The sequence below is a fragment of the Bacillus rossius genome, chromosome 15, assembly GCF_032445375.1.
Source record: "Bacillus rossius redtenbacheri isolate Brsri chromosome 15, Brsri_v3, whole genome shotgun sequence".
Lineage (NCBI taxonomy): Eukaryota > Metazoa > Arthropoda > Insecta > Phasmatodea > Bacillidae > Bacillus > Bacillus rossius.
In genome coordinates, this window is record NC_086342.1 from 12,454,159 (window position 1) to 12,478,574 (window position 24,416).

Consider the following 24,416-nt stretch of genomic DNA (forward strand, 5'->3'; position numbering starts at 1 on the left):
AGTCTAACCCTGGCCTTAGACATTGGTTCAATATTTTGTGTGAAAATGCATTTTCAATTTTTAGTGCTTTTGTACTGTGTAATGTTTTTTACTTAGTTCTAGACTTGTGCGAAAATTCAAATTAAAAATACAGATAGTTTTTTACTCGTATCCAATTTGACCTTGAATTAGGGATGGGTCGGTACCGGTTCTCGGTTCCTACGGTTCTCAGCATTTTAACCGGCACTGAGAACCGCAGCTAAAATGTCGGTGCTGGTACCGGCAGTATAGCAAAACCCTTTACGAAACTGGTCTTTCATCTTAACTGCAGCATCAATTGGCTCAACTCACTTCCAATTCACACATGATTTTTTTTTTTTTGGAAGTCAGTGGTAATAATATTTATCTCTTACTATAAAATAAATTACACGTGAAAATATTTAATATTCTCGTCACATCTGCAAACAAAGTACGTTTTACAATCAAAAAATTACAGTTGAAGGTGCTGTAGATGAAGTTCATAGATGTGTGCAACTGTGTAACGTGCCTCAGCAGTGATAACAGAATGACGCCATTTTTGTTTCAATGGTTTTTAAAATAGGCAGCTAGAGTCGTTGAGTGACTGGTGTATAAAGAACAATTAAAAGTGCAAATTCCATAGTATATTTGGTTGATAGAATTGATGATTAATTTTAAATATTTCCGTAATAATTTTTGGCATTCTAAAATTTTAAGCTTTTTGTGGAGTGCAGTGGAGTGTAAGTTCACAGCATCTGCAGCCATTTAGCGGAATGGCTAGTAACTTTCTCTTTTAGGCAAACGGGATTGATTTGAAAGTGGCACATCTTTGTTTTTAGTGTTAATAGCGTTGACGAAGATCCCGTGGACAAATGATAAAAGATAATGTTTTTAAAGTTGTTTATTTGAGCAAAGTGGTGTATGGATGTGTAGATGTATTTTACTGTTGACTGGTCAAATTAAATGCTTGTTTGACACTTTTAAAGTATAATTATTCTGGGAAAATAGTGCAAATTGTATAAGAAGTGGCATCAGAAGTGTGGCAGTAATTGACTGTTGACTGTGCAAACAAACTGAATTTGATGTATACAATAAGTATGATGGACAATTTATTACTTTAATACTTTCAAAGTTCACCATCGTTTTATTTATATCCATTATTGTAATGTTTTCTTTTTATTCCTATGGGTATGTAGATTTCTTGAGGTAATCGCTAGATTAATATAGTAAATTTTAGTTTTATTAATTATCTCTATATTATTTAGAATTATTTTTTATATATTACATTTGTAATAGGTTGGTGTGTTTGCTGTAGCTTGGAAACTATACTAAACCTTTTAATTTGTTTTGATAGCCTCTTTAAAGACTGAAACATTTATGTCAATGCATTTCTTTGTAAGCATACAATAAAAACATTGAGGACAGAACAATACAAACAAATTATTATTTTCAGTATTAAAAACAGTAAATTGTTGAAGATGCTTTTTTTTTTTGTAGCCAAAATCATTAATAGTTTATTTCTTGAAACGCCTCATAAATAATGTTCGAATAATGTTTATTTTATTTTTTAAGTCAGAACCGAGAACCGAGAACCGATTTTTAAGAACCGGTACCGAACCGAGAACCGGGAAAAAACAGGAATTGACCCTTCACTACCTTGAATACTAACTCTTGGAAATAACGAATATTCATTTGCTTACGTATATTTGACATAGCATACCTCACGAGTAAAATTTACCAATGTTCTCTCTTAAGGTTAAGTCATCTGTATAATAAACTTTTTTTTATGTATAAATGGGACTTGATTAATCAAACATACAAACTATAAGCAAAGTTTAACATTTCAAAGTTTTTTTTTCACTACTGTCTCTAAACAGTAATGGAAAAATCGCAAGGATTATTAAAAAAAATGGCATATTTGTGACAATTCAAACTCAAAAACAAAATATTATTTGTATTTGTTTCATCGTATGTACCACAAAATATGGACACTCCATTGTGAATAGTTTCAGCGGCATATAAATCAATACTCACAATATAGCACCATGCGACACATAGCAGTTTACTTGCTCTGTGTATCTATGATCAGAAAACATTGTGACTCAAAAAAGAAAATGGTTTCGGATATCAGATGAAATTAGCAGAAGTTAATTTTATAATATAACTGAACTAAAATAGGTTCATCTGGCTGCCATTAACAACGGAAATGTCTAAATAACTAGGGTTTAAATATGAAAATATGAACTCATTTAGTCACTCATTTGGGAACACAGCATTAAAAAAAATTCACGTTTTTTTTTTTTTTTTTTTTTTTTTTGTGAATTGGATAGCTGGATAGGATTTCTCTGTATTTTGTAGTTCATGAAAATTTTCTGGATCAATAAGTAAGTAGGTTCAGGATAATAAGGCGAATAAGACCTGAAATGAAATGTTGGTTGCTTAGGTTAAATTAAGGTTGCTGCATAAATTTAAAAAAAATATTCGTTCAAAATCTAATTAGTTCAACAAATTTTCACGTCTAATTATTGTAGCTGACTTAACCTAACAAACCTTTTACATAATTTCTTAATTTTCCAGAAGCCAATTACACTACACATTTACTTTTTCTTTCTCTGTGTAGTAATTACATGTAATTTTTTAGGGGGGATTCTGATTCTCATTCTTACTATTTGAATTTGATATTTTTTTTGAGAACAGTTTGGTTTTTTCCATCGTGCTGAACGGGAATGTTGTAACAAAATTTAGGTTACTTTATTTATTTATTATTTTTTTATGTGAATTTGATTAACGTCTTACTTGACGGTTGGGTGCCCACACCAGAAAAATTGTGACACCAAAAACATGTAGTACTTTTCAGAGGCTGAGGCTCGCTAGAGCACATTTTCGCGCCTCGTTAGGGGTTACGTTTTGCCCACTTGCTCATTTCTCTTGGCTAATTTTTTGCCTCATTTGATACCTACGACTTTTCTCTGATTTTGTTTTATTGCTTCTGCTCTGCAGACTGACAGCACAAATAAGTGATGTCCGCAACTCGCCTAGGCCGGTGTGTCCACACAGTGAGGTCCCCTCGCTGTCGTCTTGGGAAGGGGGGGGGAGGGGGCAGAAGACTGCGAGGACTCGTACAGTGACCTCCCGGGAGGCAACGAGCGTCCACCAACATCACGAAGTCGAGCAGCCCCTCCAACAGCTCGTTCACTCGTCTTGGGACTCGATGCCAGGAGCAGAGCGATTGGCCGCCTCATAGCGGGATGTTAGGGCCGTAAACGACAAATCACTCGGCAGCTCCAACTCGCTGCAATACTTGTTTCAGTTTGTCCAGCGAGTATAACCTTCTGAATCACTAACATGCCAGCTACATTTATGGCTGTTCACAATTGCTTGTGTTTTCACCCTTACTAAAGAAGTTCGTCAGGAGTATCTGTGCTCATACGTCAAACGTAAAATAAATGTAACTCTTACGTTATCTTGTTTGCATGAGTCTCAATTTCGAATACGTAATTCGAATTCCCCTCCTAAACGTTACGTTCCGAACACCAAATGACGGCGGTGCCGTAACTAATTGTGTTGCCTACGTGTCAGTTTAAAATGACGAGGCTAATGTAAAAAAATGTCTCGAGTTAAACGAGACTTATTATTCTATCTCCAGCTTTAGAGTAACGAAGAATTCACCACACCAAGTTTGGTAGTGCGTAGAATTATTTTCGGGCAGTGCTAACGGCAGGACGGCAGCAGAGTCGGGCTTCTCTCTGTGTTGGTCGCAAACGGGAAAGCTGTCCTGCTTCACTGTGCTGTGCTGGAGGCAAGGCTCATACGCCTGGTGAGCTCGGCCGTTAAATAGGCCTTTACAAGCTGAAGTGGTTCTTTAAGATTAAAACAAGGGATGCACCAATCAAGTCTTAGAATGCCACCAAGTAACACCAAAAACCATCAAATACTCAGTATTCAAAAGATTTCATATTCAAGAAGAAAAACTGGAGGAAGAAGAAGAAGAATATTCAAGGAAGGGATTAGAAATTGTGTAGTTAAAACGAAAAACATTATTGATCCCTAAAGTAGCCATCAAAGAAATGTTTGTTTGGCTTTTCAAGGAAAATTTTTGATATTAAAAGAAGTTATTTATATCCTGAATATTTAAATATGAGGAATGGACCCGGTCAAATTTTTGAACCCTAGAATCTCTAGTATTAAAAAAATTTGAGATTCAATGAATAAGTAATAAGAATCAAATAAAAATGTGGGGGGAACTGTGGTATTGGAAAATTCAAATATTCAACACTTGACAAGTCTGAATTTTTTTGGCTCAATTTTTTTTTTCTTTATATCTATTTTGATACTATGTCATCAAATATTATAATTATATAAATAAAAATTAAAAATGGAATTGTTTCTAGAAACGTTATATATATATATATATATATATATATATATATATATATATATATATAAAACAAATATTCAACTATACAGTTAATATTTTTTATTTCTTGTATGTAAGACAAGAATTTTTGGTTTTGTTTTTAGTCCAATTTTGTTTTTTAAACAGAGGATTTCTGTGTTACAGTTTTTATTTCTATAAAAGTTTTTATTTGTAATAGGGGTCAAATTTGTATTCTTCATTTTCTGGTAAAATAATTTTTATGAAATTGGTCTAAAACAGATGCATTCAGGACTATAAAAATAAATTAATTTGTTTAAAAGTTTTAAAATTGATTCAATAAGGGATTCATCATAAAACCAATTAAATTAATCTTTCTGATCCAAGCCTTTTGGTACAATTTTCTGACCGGAAATAATAACAATTCTTTAATTTGAAACATTATAAGATTCCTTTATGTATGATTAGAATTAATTTTTTGTTAAATGCTACTTAATTCCATGATATAACTTGAATTTTGGTGCTAAATGGTGTATTAACTTTCATTTTGTGTTACACTGTGTTCTGACATGCATTTTCGGCGTTAATTCAGTTTTTTCGCTATGCACCATATAATCTTGTCCCGACTTTTATATTATTTTATTTTGATCCTTGACACTTGAGTATGTTTTCGAGAGGTAGATTCGAGGTTTGATTTTAAATTTAATTTAAGAAAATTAGGGTTCAACCCATCTTTAGCATAAAGTATTTTCTGGAAAATTTTGGGGGAATGATTCTTAACTGTTTAGTTTTTCCAATATAGACCTGAAATGCTATCATCCTTAGAATTTTGGACCAAATATGTTCAACATATTTATTTAATTATTTTTACCTATTTATTTTTCATCATCTAAGTACCAATCTTTCTGAGATTACAGAAGAATTGTGTATAATACCAAAATTATGTTTTAAGTTTTTTTGGTAACTGACTTTTTTAATTTAAATGACGTAGTAACCAAGTAATACCCGCAAATAAATTTTTCACTTCTGCTTCTGTTGGCTCCCTCCTCCTCCCTGTACATAAAAAAAAATAATTTTTTTTTTTACTTCACTTAATTTAACATTTGCTTTGCATCCAAAAACTAGTATTGACATAGTCCTGTGTCAACCGACAAGATGTCGAGCTGAATGAAATAAATGGAAGATATTTTTAACATAATATGGTGGGCATACACCATTCATTGCTTGTGCTGGCCGTCACAGAAAAATACCTCTGAAATAGTCAACATTTTTTTGTGCCTGTTAATTTGAACGGATGCCAGTTCCTGAATGTTGCAATGTTGGAGCCTATTGTGTTTTGTCTGTTCACTGTGCCGTCATTCCACAGATTTCTCTGTATTGTCCAAGCATGTAACATTTGCTTGTTTTCTGTGTGTTTGCATGTTCATCTAAATAGTGTGTGCTAGTTGTGTTTAGTGTTATATAGAACTTCCAACACTTTGTTTGTTTTATTCAGTACAGTAACCAATAAACACACTATATGTGGCACATAATAAACAAAATAACGGTGATTCTTTTAAAAAAAGTTAGTAAAATTAAAAATATATATATAAAACTTGAAATGTAGATGAATAATCATGACAGAGTATATAGTAGGCCTATATAGTAGGCGAAGCTTCGACAAAGCAAATCAATGGAAGCTCTTTTTAATATTCGATTTGACTTCGCCAGAAAATTTGCTATTCATTCTAATTGAAGCTTCGGTTGTGATGCGAAGTTTTGTGATAATTTGCTTATGAAAATATTTAGTGTATTTTTAGTTTGAATAATGTTGGTTACTTAAACAAATCTGAACATGACACCCTGTTTGCTTTTATGAATGCTCAATATTAATATTACGCGTTGTTATTTTGTAATTTTTTATGACCGATGTTGTTTAGAGTTGCCGATTGGTAAATCACTTAAACAGTTCAAACATTACAAACATTAATTGGCTAATTTTTTTTTTTACTTCGAGCTTTTATTTTCTAAAATAAGTGTAATACAGCTTAGCAGAGAACAACATTCGCAATTCGATTTGACTTCGCCAATATTTTAAATTTTAAACGTTCAATTTTGATATTCGCTTCGCATTAAAAAAAAGGAGTATCCGCACAGGCAGAATGTACAGATTATAAAAAAAAAATATAGCCTGAATAATAATATTCTATATTTTTGTGTGAGAATATTGTGGCTTCCTGAATAGATGTGCAGTATACCTGACAGTATTTCTTTGTTTGAAGATTGTTTGTGGGCCGGCCAGTTTCGCCGCGACTGGTTCATAGACGGAACATATTTGCTGTCCAATTCTCGAGGTATTTTTTCTGTGGCGCCCGGCACGAACCGTCAAGAGGCGTATGCCTGGCATTGTTTTTGAAATGAAAGTCCTCATTCGGAAAGGACACTTTGGGAAACGTTGTTCCTCCCGCGCGGCAGGTGAACGACCTGCGGCAGGAGCTGGAGGCGCGGGCTCTCGGCTCCAAAGGGCTCAAGTCCCAGCTGATAGCGCGCCTCGCCAAGGCGCTCAAGACGGAGTCTGACAAGGAGGAGGAGGAGCGCGAACGCAAGGCCGCGGAGCCGGCGCCCCCGCCCAAGCCCGTGCCCAAGGAGGAGAAGCGGGAGGTGAGAGGTGTTTGCCCCCCCCCCCCCCCTCCCTTCCGTGGTCCCGCCGCCTTCGGCCGCAAAGTCACGGCCACTGTCCCAGCCCCCTCAGACTGTCGGGTTTCAACACCGCGCGGTGCTTCCTGTTTTCCGAGCGTGTCATTTCGCTTGTGTGCGTTCCCGTAGTGATTTTTCGAAGAAGGCCAGTGCTTCATTCGTATTTTATCTTTCTATAGAGCACCTAAGTACAGATTGTCATTTTATTCTAATTTGATATATATTTTTTTTAAAGTTCAGATTATTTGGATGTTTGATGTGGAATGTAACGAATTAAGTACCTTTCACTGTCTCAGCAAAATTCAAGCTGTCTTAGTAACACATTTATCTGAACGACAGTAAGCATTAAATTATCTAAATGTTTTGGGACAAAATGTTAAGTAGCACACCATTTTGAGCATTTATTTAGTGCAACTAATGATTTGCATTGTTGAGGATTGGTCGGGATATTCGGGGAAGCCTGAAATTACCCAGGTATGTATCAGGAAAATGTAGGAAATACCCAGGAATTTATTCAACCCCCCGGGAGATTCACTGCTCTTTGTACATACTGTTATTATCATCTAACAATTAACTAAGTAGTTGACTATGTACATGTGGAAAATGTATTTTATAGCTATGGATTGCGATAGAAATATTTATTTTCTAGATAAAAGATGCTATGGAAGAGTCAGCATCCACAGATGGAAGCAAATTCAGCTATCCAGACATCATATAATTTAAATTTGTGATGCTCGGATGAACGCTTATATAAGCTGACACCAGAGTGCAGTGGATTCTGATTGTTTACTGTGTGTCATCCCAAATTTCTTAATGCAAATTGCAGTTGAATATCTTTATTGTCAATGATTTCAGTAAAGCACAAATTTGTGGCTTCGGATCATTAAATTTTTATACATATTTTTTGGTATAGCATATGTTGGTTTAATATTGGTGAATGCTTGCTTTTATCATGTCAATAGTTGGCAACACTTTATCTAATACACTAATATCATTGTTTCTGCAACATACAATTTGCGCAGCAAGTTATGTAATTCAGCATTTTTTTACAATATGTTTGCGTGTAACATAGCATAAAAAAGGTGTATAAATTGTGTAGAAAATGAGTTAAATCACCTTGAAAATTGAAAGTTAATTTCTGGAAAACCTGGTAATATCTAGAAATTTGGTTTCAGTATTTGAGTAGACACCCTTAAAATAAGAATATAACATTAGTCAAAACTGTAATCATTGAAAGTTATTTAATCCAGCACAGTCGTGACCTTGGCAATTTCGCTTTGTTATTGACATTAAATATTTTTAACTGAACTACCGAAGAAAAATAAATATTCAGTGCAATTTTATTTAAAACAATTAGTAATAAACCGCTTTATAGAAAAAAATACACAGGAGCATTGGTCTTAAACAAATTGTGATAATGTAGCAGTGAAGTGTAAAATTTAACCCACTAGAAAACATGAAGCACTTTATGGAAATAGAAACAGACAGTAATGATAAACTCGGAGCAAACTAAAAATGCCGGTAGCGCAGTAATGTCTCTTGGTGGCCAGAGGTCAACAGCCGGGATCCATCTGTACATTAGCACCTCAGTTAGTGTCAGATCACAGAATTGTGCCGAACCATAAAATGTTGGATTATAGACCGTGAACTTATATCAGAAAAACTCAAGCTACCCATAACCTTAACCTTACAATGATATCATCTGCAATCAAAATGTAGTCTAGATGTTGGGAAGGAACAAAATGTTAAGTAACACACTATTTTTAACTTTTATTCGGTGCTATTGATTGTTAGAATTATACAATATAGCCCTGTTATAATGTTCCTGCTTATGTCATATTTTTTAAGTCCCAACATTTCCCCTTAAGAATGATGTGTTTATTTCCTGTAATGTTGCATTCTCTGCTTATAATGTTTGCTTTCTTAAATTTAATAAATGCAAAAAAAAAAAGTTTTTATAAATCTAACCCTTTCAACACATATCCTATCTGTGAATTTAAACTTGTGAAACCATTTATTCTATGATTTACATAAATTTTGTTTACAATCGCTGCTTTACCATAGATTTATATTGTTCGAATAGGATTGTATAAAAAAACAAATTGTAAGTGGGCCAGAACATTAGCGCTACACGTTAGTGCTGGCTAATGCTATGTATTCGATATATTGAAGGTACATAATGTTCATAGTTATGTGTCTGTTCGAACCATTGGCTTTGGGGAGGTGGGGGGGGGGAATCCTTCCTTTCTTTGCCATTCTGGGGTTTTTTCAGTTTGCGAATTACTCCGTAACAGCAAATAAAAAGTATTTTGTATTGCTTATTGTGTTAAATTGATTTAATTCGTAGCTAGCTAGGAATCCAAAAAAAAAAAAAAATTTTTTCAAGTGGCAGAGGAATTTGACTTGGGCATTTCCACAGTAAACGTCGAGGTCACTAATCGTGAGACGATTTTACATAAATGTGGCAGTGTGTCTTTAAAGAAAAATAAAATCGATGATGGAAGTAAAATAGAAGATAGAAGCATGGCGAACACGCTTATATTAATAAAGAAAAAGATGCATATGATGTTCTCCTTATTTTGCTCATATACTTGTTCGTTATTCATAACTAAAAATTGTAATGTTGCTTTTTATTTTAGTCTAAGTTTTTGTTAATATGCCAGCTGTAAGGGTAGATTAAAACAGTTCATCTTTTTTTTTAGTTTTAATCATTATTAGTAGCAAATATTTTCAAGTAGATTGTAGTTGTCATGTTAAAAATACATAGCTCCTGGATATATGTTATGATTAATTATTGTAAATGTTAAAAGAAATTTTTTAAGTTATTTTATACAAGTAACTTATTAAAATGACCGGTGCTGCTTTACTTCTCTTGTCTAACAAATTATCTTTATGATTCCTGGAAAAACAAGAAATATAATATTTTTACTTTTAAAATTTCAAAAACAAATATTTGATAATTGGCTTTTGCTTGAACGAAAGTTAATGTAATACACAAATGCATCAAAAACATTTACCTAATATAGTTTAAAACATAGATCTGGGGTTATCTTATAATAATAATAATTTCATATTTATCTAGAGATAGAGAGATGTAATGATAGTAATATATAGTTATAGATACTGAGATATATAGTGGACTGACAAGGGGTCCACGGATAATCGAAAAACACGGTTAAAGCATTGTCAAAATAAATTTTGCTATCCCGACTATCTAGACAAACACTTTAACACCCGTCCCTCAAAGTAATGACATAATTTGTTCTAGTAAAACAGAGTGCTAATCAAAACAGTGCTAGTCACATTTTTTTCCATAAGATAGTATTTTAATCAAAATAATTCATTTTCCAAAACGGTAAGTGTGGTTGCTGAATACCATTTTAATCATGACACACTCCCGTTAAAATTAATTTACAGTACTAATATGTATACAAATACATTAGTGTACATTTAAATAAACATTGAATAACATTTAGAGATTAAACAATCTAAAATTAAATAAATTCTTGTACTGCATTTTTTACATAATAGGGTTGGACATAACATTTTTTTTTCTAGTCACTACCAACATTTATATTTTTAATATAGGAGATACATTTCAGTTCTAATAAGAATTTGAAAACCATAAAACTAACATTTTCTATTATTAAAAATATTATTTAACCTGTTAACATAATTCCGGACTCTGTTGTTCACTAAATGTGTGTTTGCCATTATTTGCCACTAGCAGATCCTAGTGGCACAAGGTAAACCATCCCTGAAAGCTTCCGACTTTTCTATCCAGAGCTTTTGATGCAGGATGGTGGAATATAAACGTTTGCTAAACACTTGGACGTCGTGGGAAATAATTAAGCAATAAAGGAAGCGAATAGTTACTGAGGAAAAGCAAAAAATTGTTTGTTGATTCATCACATTATTAATTTGTTGCATTACTAATTCATCGCATTGTATTTAATGCAACACAAGTGCCATTGCCATAGTCTGCGCACGGACATAAAACGTCAAAAATTATTTTTATGTTTTGTGAAAGTGAAATATGGCACGGTTAACCCGCAACCTGGATAATCCGCACTCTGATAATCTGGAGTTTACGGTATATTAGTTAATGTTTATTGCCCAATTTTATCACCTGTTTTGATTGGTAATTTGTTTCCAGGCAGTGTTTATGTAATATTTTTGTTTTTTGTAATTTTTGCTAATTGACTTATATGCTTGGATTTTTTGAGATAAATATTTTTATTAATTTTATCCGAATGTATTGGCCAGGATGAAGAGAAGCGAAAACAGGAAGAGAAGGAAAGGCAGTTGAAGGAGAAACGGTACATGTTGCCGGAGACCCCTCATATTTTGGTCCACCCTTCACGGACTGCCAAGTCGGGGAAGTTCGACTGCACCATCATGTCCCTTTCTGTGTTGCTCGACTACCGTCCGGAAGACACCAAGGTGAGTCCTTACGCTGGCTAGATGACTTTACGATAGAACCATGTCACAGTGAGTAGTCTTTAATCCTACATGTTTGGCGCTACGGCCATTCTGAATTAGTGATTTTGCCGGATTATCAAACATAAATATATAGGAAGTCCATAAAAGAATATCCCCGTTTCAGTGGTATTTTAAAACTGTTTAATTTTAGACTCTTTACAACAAATCATACATCAAATTGAAAGTATGCTAACCTAGTTTTTTTTTTTTTTTTTTTTTTTTTTTTTTCCTACTAATGTTCAATGTGAGCACTTTTAGTTATACGGCACACATCCAACCTAAACTCTAATTCTTCCCACACTTTGGTTAACATGTCTGGAGTAATGGAAGCAATATTCTCTTCACTTCTGTCTCTCAACTTTAGAAAATCATTAGGTAGCGGCGGAACCTAGACACAATCTTTTATAAGGCCCTAAAGAAAAAAATGTTGGCATCGTATTATGTCAGATGAAGGTGGAGGCCAGCGAAAAAAATAGTTCTCTCGTTGTGACCATTATGACTAATTCAACAGTCAGGGACTTCGACATTTAATCACTCTCGTACTATGGGGAGGGGCTCCATCCTGTTGCGAAATAAAAATTTTAGGTTCACCCTCTACTAATTAGAGAAAGAGCCATTTTTTGCGCTGCAAGCAAGAAAACAACAAAGCAGCACTTGCACGTGTGCTTATCTAAAACTGTTTGAGTTACTCTTTAATTCCGACCATGAACCAACACTCTACAACGATAACAGTTGATATACTATGTAAGTTTATAACTCTACACCAAATGGGAAATGTAACCTTTTACAAAACAGTAAACACTGTACTGAATTTAAAAGTTAACCAGTAAGTGGCATCCACCACAGTTAGTTCTTAGTAGTTGACCAATCACACAGCCTTGTCCAGCAGGTTTTGGTTCTCAGGCTTTACTAATTGGCCTTGCATTTATTTGTCTGCTTTTTGTTTATTGACCTAGAAAGGTCTCAGGGTCTGCTTGAAATAAACAGGATACTTGCTTACACAGTCGCATGCCAAGGTTAATCAACATTTTAATCTTCATGTGATAAAACATAGGTACTTCTTTAAAAAAATTGAATACGTTCAGTGAGTGTAAGATGCCATGGATTGTAATATGTGACACATTTTCTGGGCTAGGGGGAAAAAAAATAATAATTGTGAATTTTAGAATTGAGTGATTCCAGTATATCTCAACATCCTTGTATGCAAAGTGTTTAGTTTTGCAAAATAAAGTAAAAGCAGTGAATTGCTAAATAAAAAGTTTATGTGGTGAACCTTAATTTTGTTTTGTCTTGTTAATATAAGTCATGTTTATGTTTATTTTATGATTTTATTAAATTTCAAGTTATTCTGGAAATGCAGACATGTTTGTGTATATATATATGTGTGGTCCAAGCCACTGTTGTCTAATTTTTTTTAATTTTTTGTAGAATCATAAATATGCAGAATATTGAAAATAAATTTGCAGATCATAGGGTATGCAATAGAAGTTTTACCACGTATGTTTAAAAAAAAGATCTTGTATTGTATGACATCCTGTGCAGGAACACTCATTTGAAGTCTCCCTGTTTGCTGAGCTGTTCAACGAAATGTTGATGAGAGACTTTGGCTTTAGGATATACCGGGCCCTACATGATGCTCCTGAAAAGCCTAAAGAAGAGGAAAAGGTCTGTCTTTGTTGTCTCCAAAATATTGTTTGTCACATTGTAGGTATGTTTTCACGTTTGTGGTAAAATAAGTTCAAGTCTGTTGGTTTGTATAGCATGTCTCAGCATCAGAGATATATTTTTATGAGTTGTAAATATTAAATGAACGTCAGCTTCTTCACCAGATGCAACTTTTATAGTTTAATGAGCACTGTGTAAGAATTTAGTTTTATTGGCATGCTAACGAACATTAAGTTGTGTTGTTTTTAGGGATGTGCGAAAGTGACTTTATCCACACGAAATGAAAGTGAAAGAAAATTTATCAAGTTTCGCGAAAGTGAAACGAAAATGAATTTTTCTATGAGATAAATATATTCTTAACGAAAGTTAAGCGAAATTTTTTAATTAACAAAGAAAAAAAGTGCCCAAAATTTGCTCTTCAGTAATAAATTCTATTACATAAATCATTTTGGTACCTTTTGATGTATATATAAATATTTCTATTTAAAAAATCAACATCCGCCCTAGACCACACAACACAGCCCCATGTCACTCGTAAATTTCAAGAATCAATCCAGATCTTTCAGCGCACAGACTATTTCCTTTACAGTCGTAATGTCGCAGTCTATGATAATATATTTATCACGTGCATGGTACTGATGAAAAAATACGTGAATACTGCGGAACGGCCGCCATCTTGCACCACTGTCACACATGGCTAGCTCAGGAAGTGTAGACCAGGCAAGGGACATGGTCAAAACAAAACATAACAAATGGTTGCTGCCAAGTGGTCATTACATGCAGTGACTTGTTGACCTTTTTGTCTAATTGGCTGTATATTATGAGGATTTTATATGCCAGTCAGAGTATGTAAAATTTAAATAAAGCAGACGACAATGTTTTTGTTTGGCTGTGCGCGAATAAAAGTAGGTACGTTCTTTGTTTATGTGTATACGGTAAATACTAAATAGTGTACTAACAGTTCTGGAATGTATGTTTTACGAATATAGTACCTACACTACTGTTTGAAAGCAAATGAATCAGGTAATTTTTCAAATATTGCATGGTTTTGTTTTGATACCTAGGCCTACTGTAATCACTGTTGAATTTTGTTTACTTTATCTGCCATGTTTGTTCAAATTATGATTTTACCGTATTTTCATTAACGTGAGTTTTTTTCATCACCACGTAAATTAATCTTAATGGAAATCTTTTTTCTAATTAATGTCTTCATATGATTTGCATATGTTATTACATTATTAGTAATAACAAGCAAATCATATGAAGACATTACAGTAGAATCTCAGTGCTAAGTACTTACAGGTACCTCAAGTTTTTGTACTTAGCACTGAAACATGCATACATATCTTTACAAAGAGAAAAAAAATATATAAAAAAAATAGCTACAGGAGAGCCGCAATGCCATATGTATTCGCAACTGCGACTTGCTTTTTTCCCCGTGTCTAGTTCTTTGAGTATATCCACTTTTTCCTTAAGCGTGAATTGCTTTCGTTTCTTTTTATCTCCAGGATCATTCATATTCTAGCACAAATACAATGCGGTGTCTAAATAACGTAACCTGAAAATAAACTCAACAATAACAATAAACAATCCTGGCACAGACATCAAACAGTATTTTTAGCGTAGCATAACACTTTTGTCTAAATAATTAATACTTCTCTCAAACCTCAGTCTTTCGATGTATCGAATGGTGTTGTGTTGCTCACGTCGCATACTACGTACGGTATAATCTATGGTTGTGCGCTCAACTGTTTGTTAACTTTGTTTTGAGAATTTAGAGGTTAGAAAATACGTTGCGGTGGTATTTGTGTATCTTTGTTCTACTACATTAATCATTTAGCTGGAAATGTATTTACCAGTTTAAGTAAATTTTGGTGTAGTAATGCCACGCTACTAGTAGAATTTATACGTTATAGTGAAAATGATTCTTTAAACTGAAACCGTTTTGCATGGCGAAGATACGATTTTTGGCGGGGACTTAAAAAAAATTCGTTAAGTGAAATATACTTTATAATAAGGAACGTTATTGTACCGGTATTATACTGTACATTTTTATTAAATTACGATTTCTTTTTCAACTAGAACAAACGAACTTCGGTAAGCTATTGAACTTTCGTTTGGCTCGAAATATTTCGCTAAAAACGAACTTCGACAGATGAAATTCTTACCGAAATCGAAAATGAAAGTAGCAAAATTTCGATTTCGGTATCGGTATACCGAACATTCGCACAACCCTAGTTGTTTTACCTTGTATAGAGAAACACAGGTTTGAGGTGATGGTATTAAATAATATATTGGACCCAAATGACTGGTATTGACTCACGTGGAATAACTTGCATAATAATTTGTGCTGTTCTTGTCTACCGTATTACCCGCATATTGGTTGCACATTTTATGCCGATTTTTAGTTCAAGAAAATTACCCTTATGAAGGTTATTCACGTAGGGTTAAAAAAATAATAATATTGCACTGTGTGGTTGAAATGTACATAAAACCTATGTTGGATTTGAATAAATATAACCCTACGATTAAGTATAATTTGTAAAAATGTTAGAATTTATGCCCAAAATTTAGGTGCCACCCGAAGGCAGGGGTGACCCTTTGCTGGTAAATACAGTATAATTGTTACTGTAACAAATATAAGTGTTAAAATATTTCTAATTTGCTTCGAAATAAGAATATTGACATTGATTATTAACACATTTATTACATTTAACAGCTATATTTTTGTCGGGTTCCATATTTAAAGACTTTCACAGCCCAGTTCTTACGAATGTTTACTTACGCAAAAGCTATTACGACATATTTAGTTTCTAATTTTGTTCAGATCTTGTTCGCCTTTGGATTAAGATTATATGCCATTAATTGAGACTAAAATTGTCTGTACAGGAGACTGGTACAACCTAGTAGGTACACAATTTATTCGCTTGTCAAAATTGTTTTAAATTTGATTGTGTCTTGGCCTGAGTAAAATAGTTTCATGAATTGTGCCCAGAAAGCCCTTTCATAAGTAGATTAGTTATTACTATAATTATCTAGTCATTCAGTACTATACATACTATATAGCATCAATTTAGAAGCCTGTGTCAAAGGGTATCAAGATACTGAACAGATTTTCTACATACAATTATCTAAATACCAGTGCCTAATACACCTTATGTGTGGTTGTATTTAAGGTCTGCATGTATGTGTATCACACATACAGTTTAAAACTAGTATTTTTTCCCCCCAGTTTGTTTCTATTTGAAGACACTACAATTACAGTTGTCACCTGCACTTTTTTCTTTTGGTGTTCCATGTCACTAATGATTGCATGATTTCCAGGACCACAAAAAGGATAAGAAGGATGATAAAGATCGCAAGGAAAAGAAAGATGATCGTAAAAATGGCAAGAAAGATGATAAAGACCACAAGGACAAGAAGGATGATGGCAAGAGTAAATCAGATAAGGAAGATGAGGAGGATGAAGACGAAGACGTGAGTGACTTTCAGTCATTATTCATTATACAACAATTCCTCTATCATCCACATGGATCGGTACTGTTGGTGGCCGAATATCAAGTAATGACACAGAACGCTCATAATCTAAAAAGTGAATACAGTAAAACTTTTATTACCTATTGGCATGAGGGGCTGAGCTTATTTCTGATAGCCAAAATATTTTTTGATATTCCCAAGTATGTAATACAATTTGAAGAATAAACTTGTTAAGAGAAATTGAATTTTTTAAATTTTTTTTTTTTATTTTGCTTGATCTCACTGTTGAGGAATCGCGTGAGTACAAGTTTGGAAAAATATTAGCCCTGCTTGACATTGTTTAATTTTAAGAAGTGTGTTACCTGATACTGGCTTATGTTGTGGGCTTTTTTGTGGAATTAACATGGCTTTATTTTGTTTCATCAGGATGATGATGACTCAAAGGACAGCAAGAAGGATAAGGACAAAAAGCAGGACAAAGACAAGAAGAAAAAGGAGCGAGGGAAGGCTGTGACTGACGACCCAAATCTGCTGCTGTCGTTCGTGTATTTTGACCAGACCCACTGTGGTTATATTCTGGACAAGGACATTGAGGAGCTGCTGTTTATCCTGGGTCTGAACTTGTCCCGGGCTCAGGTATACATACGCAACTCCTTCTTTATCTCTGATAGCTAGAAACAAGACTACATATATGGTGAATTGCGATGAAACCGAAATAACACCGAAAAGCATGTAAAAACACTGAAATGCAAGTTATTGTATAGAATTTAGTAGCATTTAATGAAAACTTAAGTCAAATAACAAAATATATCTTTTAATATTTGAAATTCATGGAATGTCATTATTACTGGACAAAAAATTGTACCAAAGTGCATGGACCAGAAAAATTAAATTAATTTGTTTTATTGTGCATTTCGTATTGAATCAATTAATACATGCTCGATAATTTTTTTTTATTTTTCTAAATGTATCTGTCGTGGACCAATTTACTAGAAATTATTTTACCGTAAAAATGCAGCATACAAATCTTACTTCAATTATGGCGGTGTAAACAGTTTTTATAAAAATAAAAAAAATAGGCTGTCTGTAAAGTCTGTTTACGGACGATAGTTTAACGTGATAACGTCATAACAAAACATTGATGAAATGATTGATCCAGAAGAAAAGGAAATATATTCGGCCTGAGACTGAGCCGTAATAGGTTTTTGCAACCAAACCATTTAGGCATTAAAAATATTATATTATTTGATGAAGGATTTTTTTTTTTAAATTTTTCTATATTTTGTATGATAAAATCTACCTCTGCATACTTTTATGAATAAAATTTAATCATTTTTATTGAATTATCACTATTTTGTATGGATACAAAGGAGTGAAATGAAATGTACAATTTAATTAATAATTTTACTTTTATTTGCATTCATTATTCAAATATATTTATTACTTTTGAAATGTTACGTGCGCCGTATTTATTTTCACAAGTACAAAAAAAAATTTCGCACCTGCCGGGATTCGAACTGACAACCTTACAATTAGAAGATAGCGCCGCTGATCGCTCAGCCACGAGGCCATATTCAATAATTAATAGTTTCAAATGTTATATATATATCTATAAAAATTTTGTTCACGGTAGGGGAATAATATTATTTCGTTTTTATAACTCGATTTTATAACAAAATACGCATCCCAAATACACCAAACTTATTTATAATGTTTTACAATATTTTTTAAAACGTGCAAAAGATCCCGGTTGTAATAGAATTATTATGTGTAACTGTAAAACACCATTGTTGGTTCAAAACGTATTTGAATATTCAACATTACTTTTAAATAACTGTACCGATTGTGCTGAAAATCGGTGGACGATCGTTAAATTACATAATATTAATAATTCAAACGACGAAAATATGATTGAAAAATCAAATCGATGGTCGTTCCAATTGAGTGGAAGAGAGATGCCACGCATGCGTAGGCCCTACAATGAGCATGAAGAGAGATGCCACACATTCGTACAATGAGCAAATAGGACACATCCGTAGTGGGACATCTGTAGTGGGACACTTTATCGTGCGTGCAGCCGGCGTTCATCGATTTATTAGACGTCACGTCAAAAATGTTTGCATGCTTTCACGGCCATTGCCTGAAGTAGCTTGGCTTCTGGGTTGTAGCCTCGTCCTTGGCGAATAATTCACCTGGTGAATTTTTCGCCAAAGACACGGCTGCAACCCAGAAGCCAAGCTACTTAGAACCAGGAAATGTCATCTCCACTAATTACGGACCACCGGTAGCATTTGCCTGGCGTGGCGAACAGTGGCGTAGCCAGGATTTGTGTATGGGGGGTGTTAAGAAGTATTAAAGCGGTTCTCCCCCGGGAAAATTTGGATTTTAAGGTGTAAAATAGTGCTATTTTAGCAGTTTTCGGTACTGAAATTTAAATATTGTAATGGTAAAATTTTTTTATTCATTTTTAATATGAAATTTGTTTGAGTGATGAGTAAGAAATTTAAATAAAGATTTGGTGCTAAGGGGGGGGGGGGGGGGGTGTTTGAACCCCTAACCCCCCCCCCCCTTCCCCCCCCCCCCCCTTACGCCCCTGGTGGCGAGGGTGAACCACGGTGAAGGCACGGTAGGGAGTACTCTTGAACCGGTGTTGTCAAGTATATATGTATTTACAGTTCAATTTATTCAATTGATGATTCCATTACTTACACGAGCCACTGGAGTCTGACACACAAGCATAATCAATAGGAACAAGATCATATTGTGAACTGCCATAAAGCATTTAATAAACCATGTAACACAGAAACGCAAGTTAACACAATATAACGATGAAATGCCCCGAAAAATATCATGAAATTATTCAGCATATTTATCAAAACCCGACTCCAGTTTTAATACACTAAAATCATTAGCGAAAATATTTTTAACATGGTGTTAGTAGCAGAATGTATTGGAAATACATGTACGTATATTCTATCTACTTTTTCATGTTTAATTCCTCATATCATACTAAACAGTCAGAATGACAGTTCTAGCCATTTATGTGAAGCTTTATGATGACTAGAAACAGGGCTCGATTTTAGCACCTGTCCGCCTGCCCGGGACAGGCAAAATCTCGTCCGGGCAGGCAATATAAAAAAGGCAACTGTCCGGTGGACAGGTGCAACTTGTGACGCCGAGGTTATTCGCACGCACTAATGCAGCAGAGGTGATTAATAACATTTAAGCGACAGCGACAGCAAATAAAACGTCTTTGACAATATCTATAAATAAACAATAATGGCTGAAAGTGAGTTTGATCCAGCACCAGCAATAAATCTCTGGTATCATAATGTTCAGAGAAAACGTCGACCCTTTCAGCCTCCTTATCGAAGATGTTCAAGACAGAATCAGCCAAGTAATTCGTGCAGTAACTCAGACAGTGACTCATCTGAAAATGATGATTAAATAAGGATGTTAAGTGTGTGATAAAAATATAGCAAAAATCCTTTTTTCTCACTTTTTCAGCGACTTTGAATTTTTTTTTATTTGGGTAAAACAGCGGGCAGGCAAATTGGATGGCGGACAGGCAAATTTTCGATTACACCTGTCCGTTGGTTAAAATATTCCTTAAAATCTAGCCCTGACTAGAAATATATCGTGCAAAAACCATTTAACAAACCCCTTTACAACAAACACAACAAATTTTGGTCCCTTGAGATTTGTTAAATGGAGGTTTCACTGTATGTATGTATTGGAAAAATCGCCAGCTGGTTGGCTGCAGTGCGCGACTGGGTGTCGGCAGGTGCGCAAGCTGGTGCAGAAGGTGGTGACGAGGGACTCCCTGCACTACCGCAAGCTGACGGACAAGGTGAAGAAGGACGAGGAGGACGAAGAGCCGGACAAGGCGGAGAAGAAGCCCGCCGCGGGAGCGGAGCTGGCGTCCCTCGCGTTCGGTCAGTGCAGGCGGGTCGGTCGGGCTTCCGTCTTCCCGTTCGTCCTCGCGGCGCTTTGGTGGCGTTGCATTTGACGGCACCTTCCCGCGTGTTCCTCAACATCTCATTTGATTCCTTCCCAGGTGTAGCCCTTGTGTATGGTTCGTCGTGGTTTCGGGCCATGCCGGGGTGGCCCGCGAATATTTACCCGGAATAGAGATCTAACCAACAACAATGTGAAAACTGTGTTCATGGTTTATATACCTGTATGCAACTAGTGTACATAGCCAAAAAATTTTTCATTTTAATTTTAATTTTTAATTTTTTGAAATTGGGACTTGCAGCGAAAACAGATATAACTATTGAGTGAATTGTAGGTTGGATCTGTATTCGGTGTAACTATTCTGTTATCATCATCATTAATTAAAATTTGCTGTTACGGAATTACGAATCACGGAAGCAGGGAAACTTGCACACGTATGTGACCTTATTGTGTGTGTCAAGCATTTGTACGGTAAATAATATCACTCATGTAGCTTATGTAACAAGAAGGTAAATCTTTTGTAAAGTACTTAAGCATAAATCCTGAAACTTATTTTAACTTTTTAAATATATTATGTGGTTTGCGAAACTGTGTGATTTTTAAACGGTTTGATAGATGAGTTGGCTCATTCCTCTTTTAAGAGAGTCTTTTATTTTTAATAGTCTAGTATATAGTGTAAACTTTACCACTGTGTTATTGTATTCATAAATGTGATAAATAATGTGTGTGCCTGCAAGTTGGCTGCACTGGTCTTGATATTTTTCCCAACTTCTGTTTGGAAGTAGAAAAAAAAAACTACCAAAAGTATTCATAGAAGTTTTGAGGACATGTTTTGCAAAGATTTAAGTCTTGATCTGGGTAAGTTATTTAGGTACATTAAATATTTAAATTTACAAGTGCCGATTTGGCATATTCGGCATACTAGATATGAGTGGCAAGATGTTGATATAAAAAAAAAAAAAAAAAAATAAAAAGTTATAACAGATTATGTATGTAAAGTAAATATATGACCTGTATTTTAGTTGGTAAAACTTCGTGGAGCAGCCAGTAAAAAAAAAATAAAAAAATAAAATAAAAAATAATAAAAAGTTATAACAGATTATGTATGTAAAGTAAATATATGACCTGTATTTTAGTTGGTAAAACTTCGTGGAGCAGCCAGTAAAACTGTAATATCTTGAGTCTAATTATGGAATTTATGTACTCTGTCATATGTGCAGGAATGCCAGAATAGGTGTTAAAGTTATAAAAAATGGGTTAAAAAAATATAAAATGAATAAATCGTTTGGGCTCTATGTGAGTTCAAACATAGTTAAATTTCATTTTCAGGTACACTTCGTTTTATTTGGAAATTTTTGAAAGGGTGTTTGTGTGGATGTTTTTCAACGTAATGTTGGATGTGAATTATGAGAGGAAGTTTTGCAGCATTTTGTTCAATATAAAGCATACAGTCCTGAAACTATGTAACTCGCTGGACTGAAGGTTGCTTTAATCGACAGGTAACAAGCATCTGCTGCCAGTTTTCTGCACTGGCGGTCCAGGGTCGTCCCCGCCATCCAAGCGGGCCAGGAAGGCAAACGATGGGGCGGGTGACGCTTCCTCCATGCCTGATGGTGAGTGCTTGTGGAGGTATTCAGGGTTTGTTTGTGAAAACAGTGTATGTATATAATACGTAGGAAGAAGATTGTACGATGAGTTGCGATGAAACCAAAATAACACTGAAACGCAAGTTAATACACCATATAGTACTTAAAAGCAAGTTATATCATGGAATTGAGTAGCTTGTAACCAAAACTTAATTCAAATAAAAAAAAAATTAATATTTTAATGTTTGGAAAGTTGTACCAAAATGCAAGGATCAGAAAATGTGATTCTCTTAATTTGTTTTACTGTGCATCCCTATTGAATCAACCGTAAACCATAAATGCTAATTTATTTTTATTGTTCTGAAAGTATCTGTTTTGGACCAGTTTATTACAAATTATTTTACTGTAAAAAATGCATTTTCTAATTTTAAACCCTATTTTGGTTGAGTAAGTATTACTAAGCAGCTTTTATAATTATAAAAACAACACTGAAATCTCCTAAACCTGCAATGAAACGCCACAATTCCATGAACTGGAATTCAAAACAATATTTATTCTAAAAATGATACAGTAGAACCCGTTTATAGTGAACCCGCCTATAATGAATTCCCGTTTATTGTGAATTTCCGTCTCGGTCCCGGCAAAATGATGTGAGGTTATGTATTAATTTATTGGATATAGCGCACAACTTTTGTCAATGTTGATACGTTTTCCCGTGTACCACGAACAAATCTTGTCGACATAATGCACATTTATCTCAAATATTTTCATATAATTACAAGTATTTTCACAAAACGTCTATTCTGGATCACATTAACGTTTTTCTCCGCAATACGCTACTAGATTGTCCACTGTTCATATTATAAACAAGTCGTAATCGAGTGGCCTCGTCAGGCTACGTGTAGCCAGAAATGGTGCTCAGTTTGGTGAAAATAAATAATTTTCCCTGTATAGTTAAAGAATGGGCGAACGCGTGTACATTTAATAAGTTATCAAAATTAAACATAAATTACCGCCACACAAATACGTATGTACATTATAGCAGCAAATTCAATATTTTTACGTCTCATTTTTATCGTTCACCTTTCGGACATTTTGATTGAGTAAGGTTCGTAAGACTACCACTAGATAGAACTCTGTGGACTAAATTTTTCCATAGAAAGTAAGAAATTTTCGTTCCAGCTTTAGCAACTGCGATACTAAATGATACGTAGTGTTCTTTGATGCGCCAGACTCGTTATTTTTCGTTTATTTACTTTTGACGAAAAAAAAAAATTCGTGTTATTAAACTGCAAATGTGCTTCAATAAGAAATACGTACATAAAAAAGGGTGAAAAACGCGTAAAAAAAACGTAAGGCATTATCTGTGCGAGATAAACTGGACATTATTAAAAAGTAGACTCCAACCCCACTGTCCCGCACGTGTTAATATGAAAGGAACTGGGAATTGCAACATCCACATGAAGTACAATATTAAACAAGGTGAACAATCTTTCTCAAGCTGCGAATACGTCACAGAGTATTAAACGCCTGAAAAAAGGAAAATACACCGATGTCGAAGAACCATTAATAGAAAGTTTGTACATGTGTAGTGCATTAAAAATATCTGCATTTGCTCATAAAACTGTTGCTTTGAGTATTTTCATTCGTTATTTTTTTGGCTTAGGCCTATGTGTAGTAAAGATTATGCTTTTGGGTATGTATTGCCAATATAAAAGTTTTCCCAGATATAAAGTTTCCCCTCTATAGTGAACATATAAACTACTCCCTTCAGATTCATTATAACAGGGTTCTACGTATATGTTTTTACAAAGTTTTAGTTTCACCTACCTCTCACACATTCATTCATTCAGCCATTCCCTTATCGCTGGAGGATTCCAGTGTCCCATGTACAATCGCTTTGTATTGTAAACAAAATTTTATGTTGCATATTTTCGGAATGATTTCAACCTATTTTTTTTATCGCAGAAAAAAGTTAATTTCGCGCCGATATCGTGATTCCGTAGCATTTCGTGAAAAATTGCGGATTTTGCGCACGACAGCAAATTTCGTAAAAATAAAATGCAGTATATTAACTTCTTATTGCTACCAAGTAGGGCTATTTGTATTACACATCATGTGCAAGTGAGTTTTTAAAATTTTGCGATTTCATCGTTAAAGAAAATTTGACTACCCCTAATGACAGTGTGCCGCTGGCGGTA

The 24,416-nt window shown here is 34.3% G+C and overlaps 1 protein-coding gene across 4 annotated transcripts in view; it reads left to right on the top strand.

Moving 5' to 3' along the window:
- Positions 1-24,416, top strand: part of LOC134539478 (cell division cycle and apoptosis regulator protein 1-like) — a 61,571-nt gene that overhangs the window by 33,194 nt on the left and 3,961 nt on the right. For 3 of the 4 annotated variants that reach the window (XM_063381545.1, XM_063381546.1, XM_063381547.1), the window contains 7 exons: positions 6,827-7,012; positions 11,315-11,491; positions 13,073-13,195; positions 16,520-16,672; positions 17,099-17,308; positions 20,457-20,607; positions 22,129-22,242. In XM_063381545.1, coding sequence (XP_063237615.1) covers positions 6,827-7,012; positions 11,315-11,491; positions 13,073-13,195; positions 16,520-16,672; positions 17,099-17,308; positions 20,457-20,607; positions 22,129-22,242 — 1,114 coding nt within the window. The remainder of the gene's footprint in view (positions 1-6,826; positions 7,013-11,314; positions 11,492-13,072; positions 13,196-16,519; positions 16,673-17,098; positions 17,309-20,456; positions 20,608-22,128; positions 22,243-24,416) is intronic. The other variant, XM_063381548.1, reaches the window with a different exon arrangement.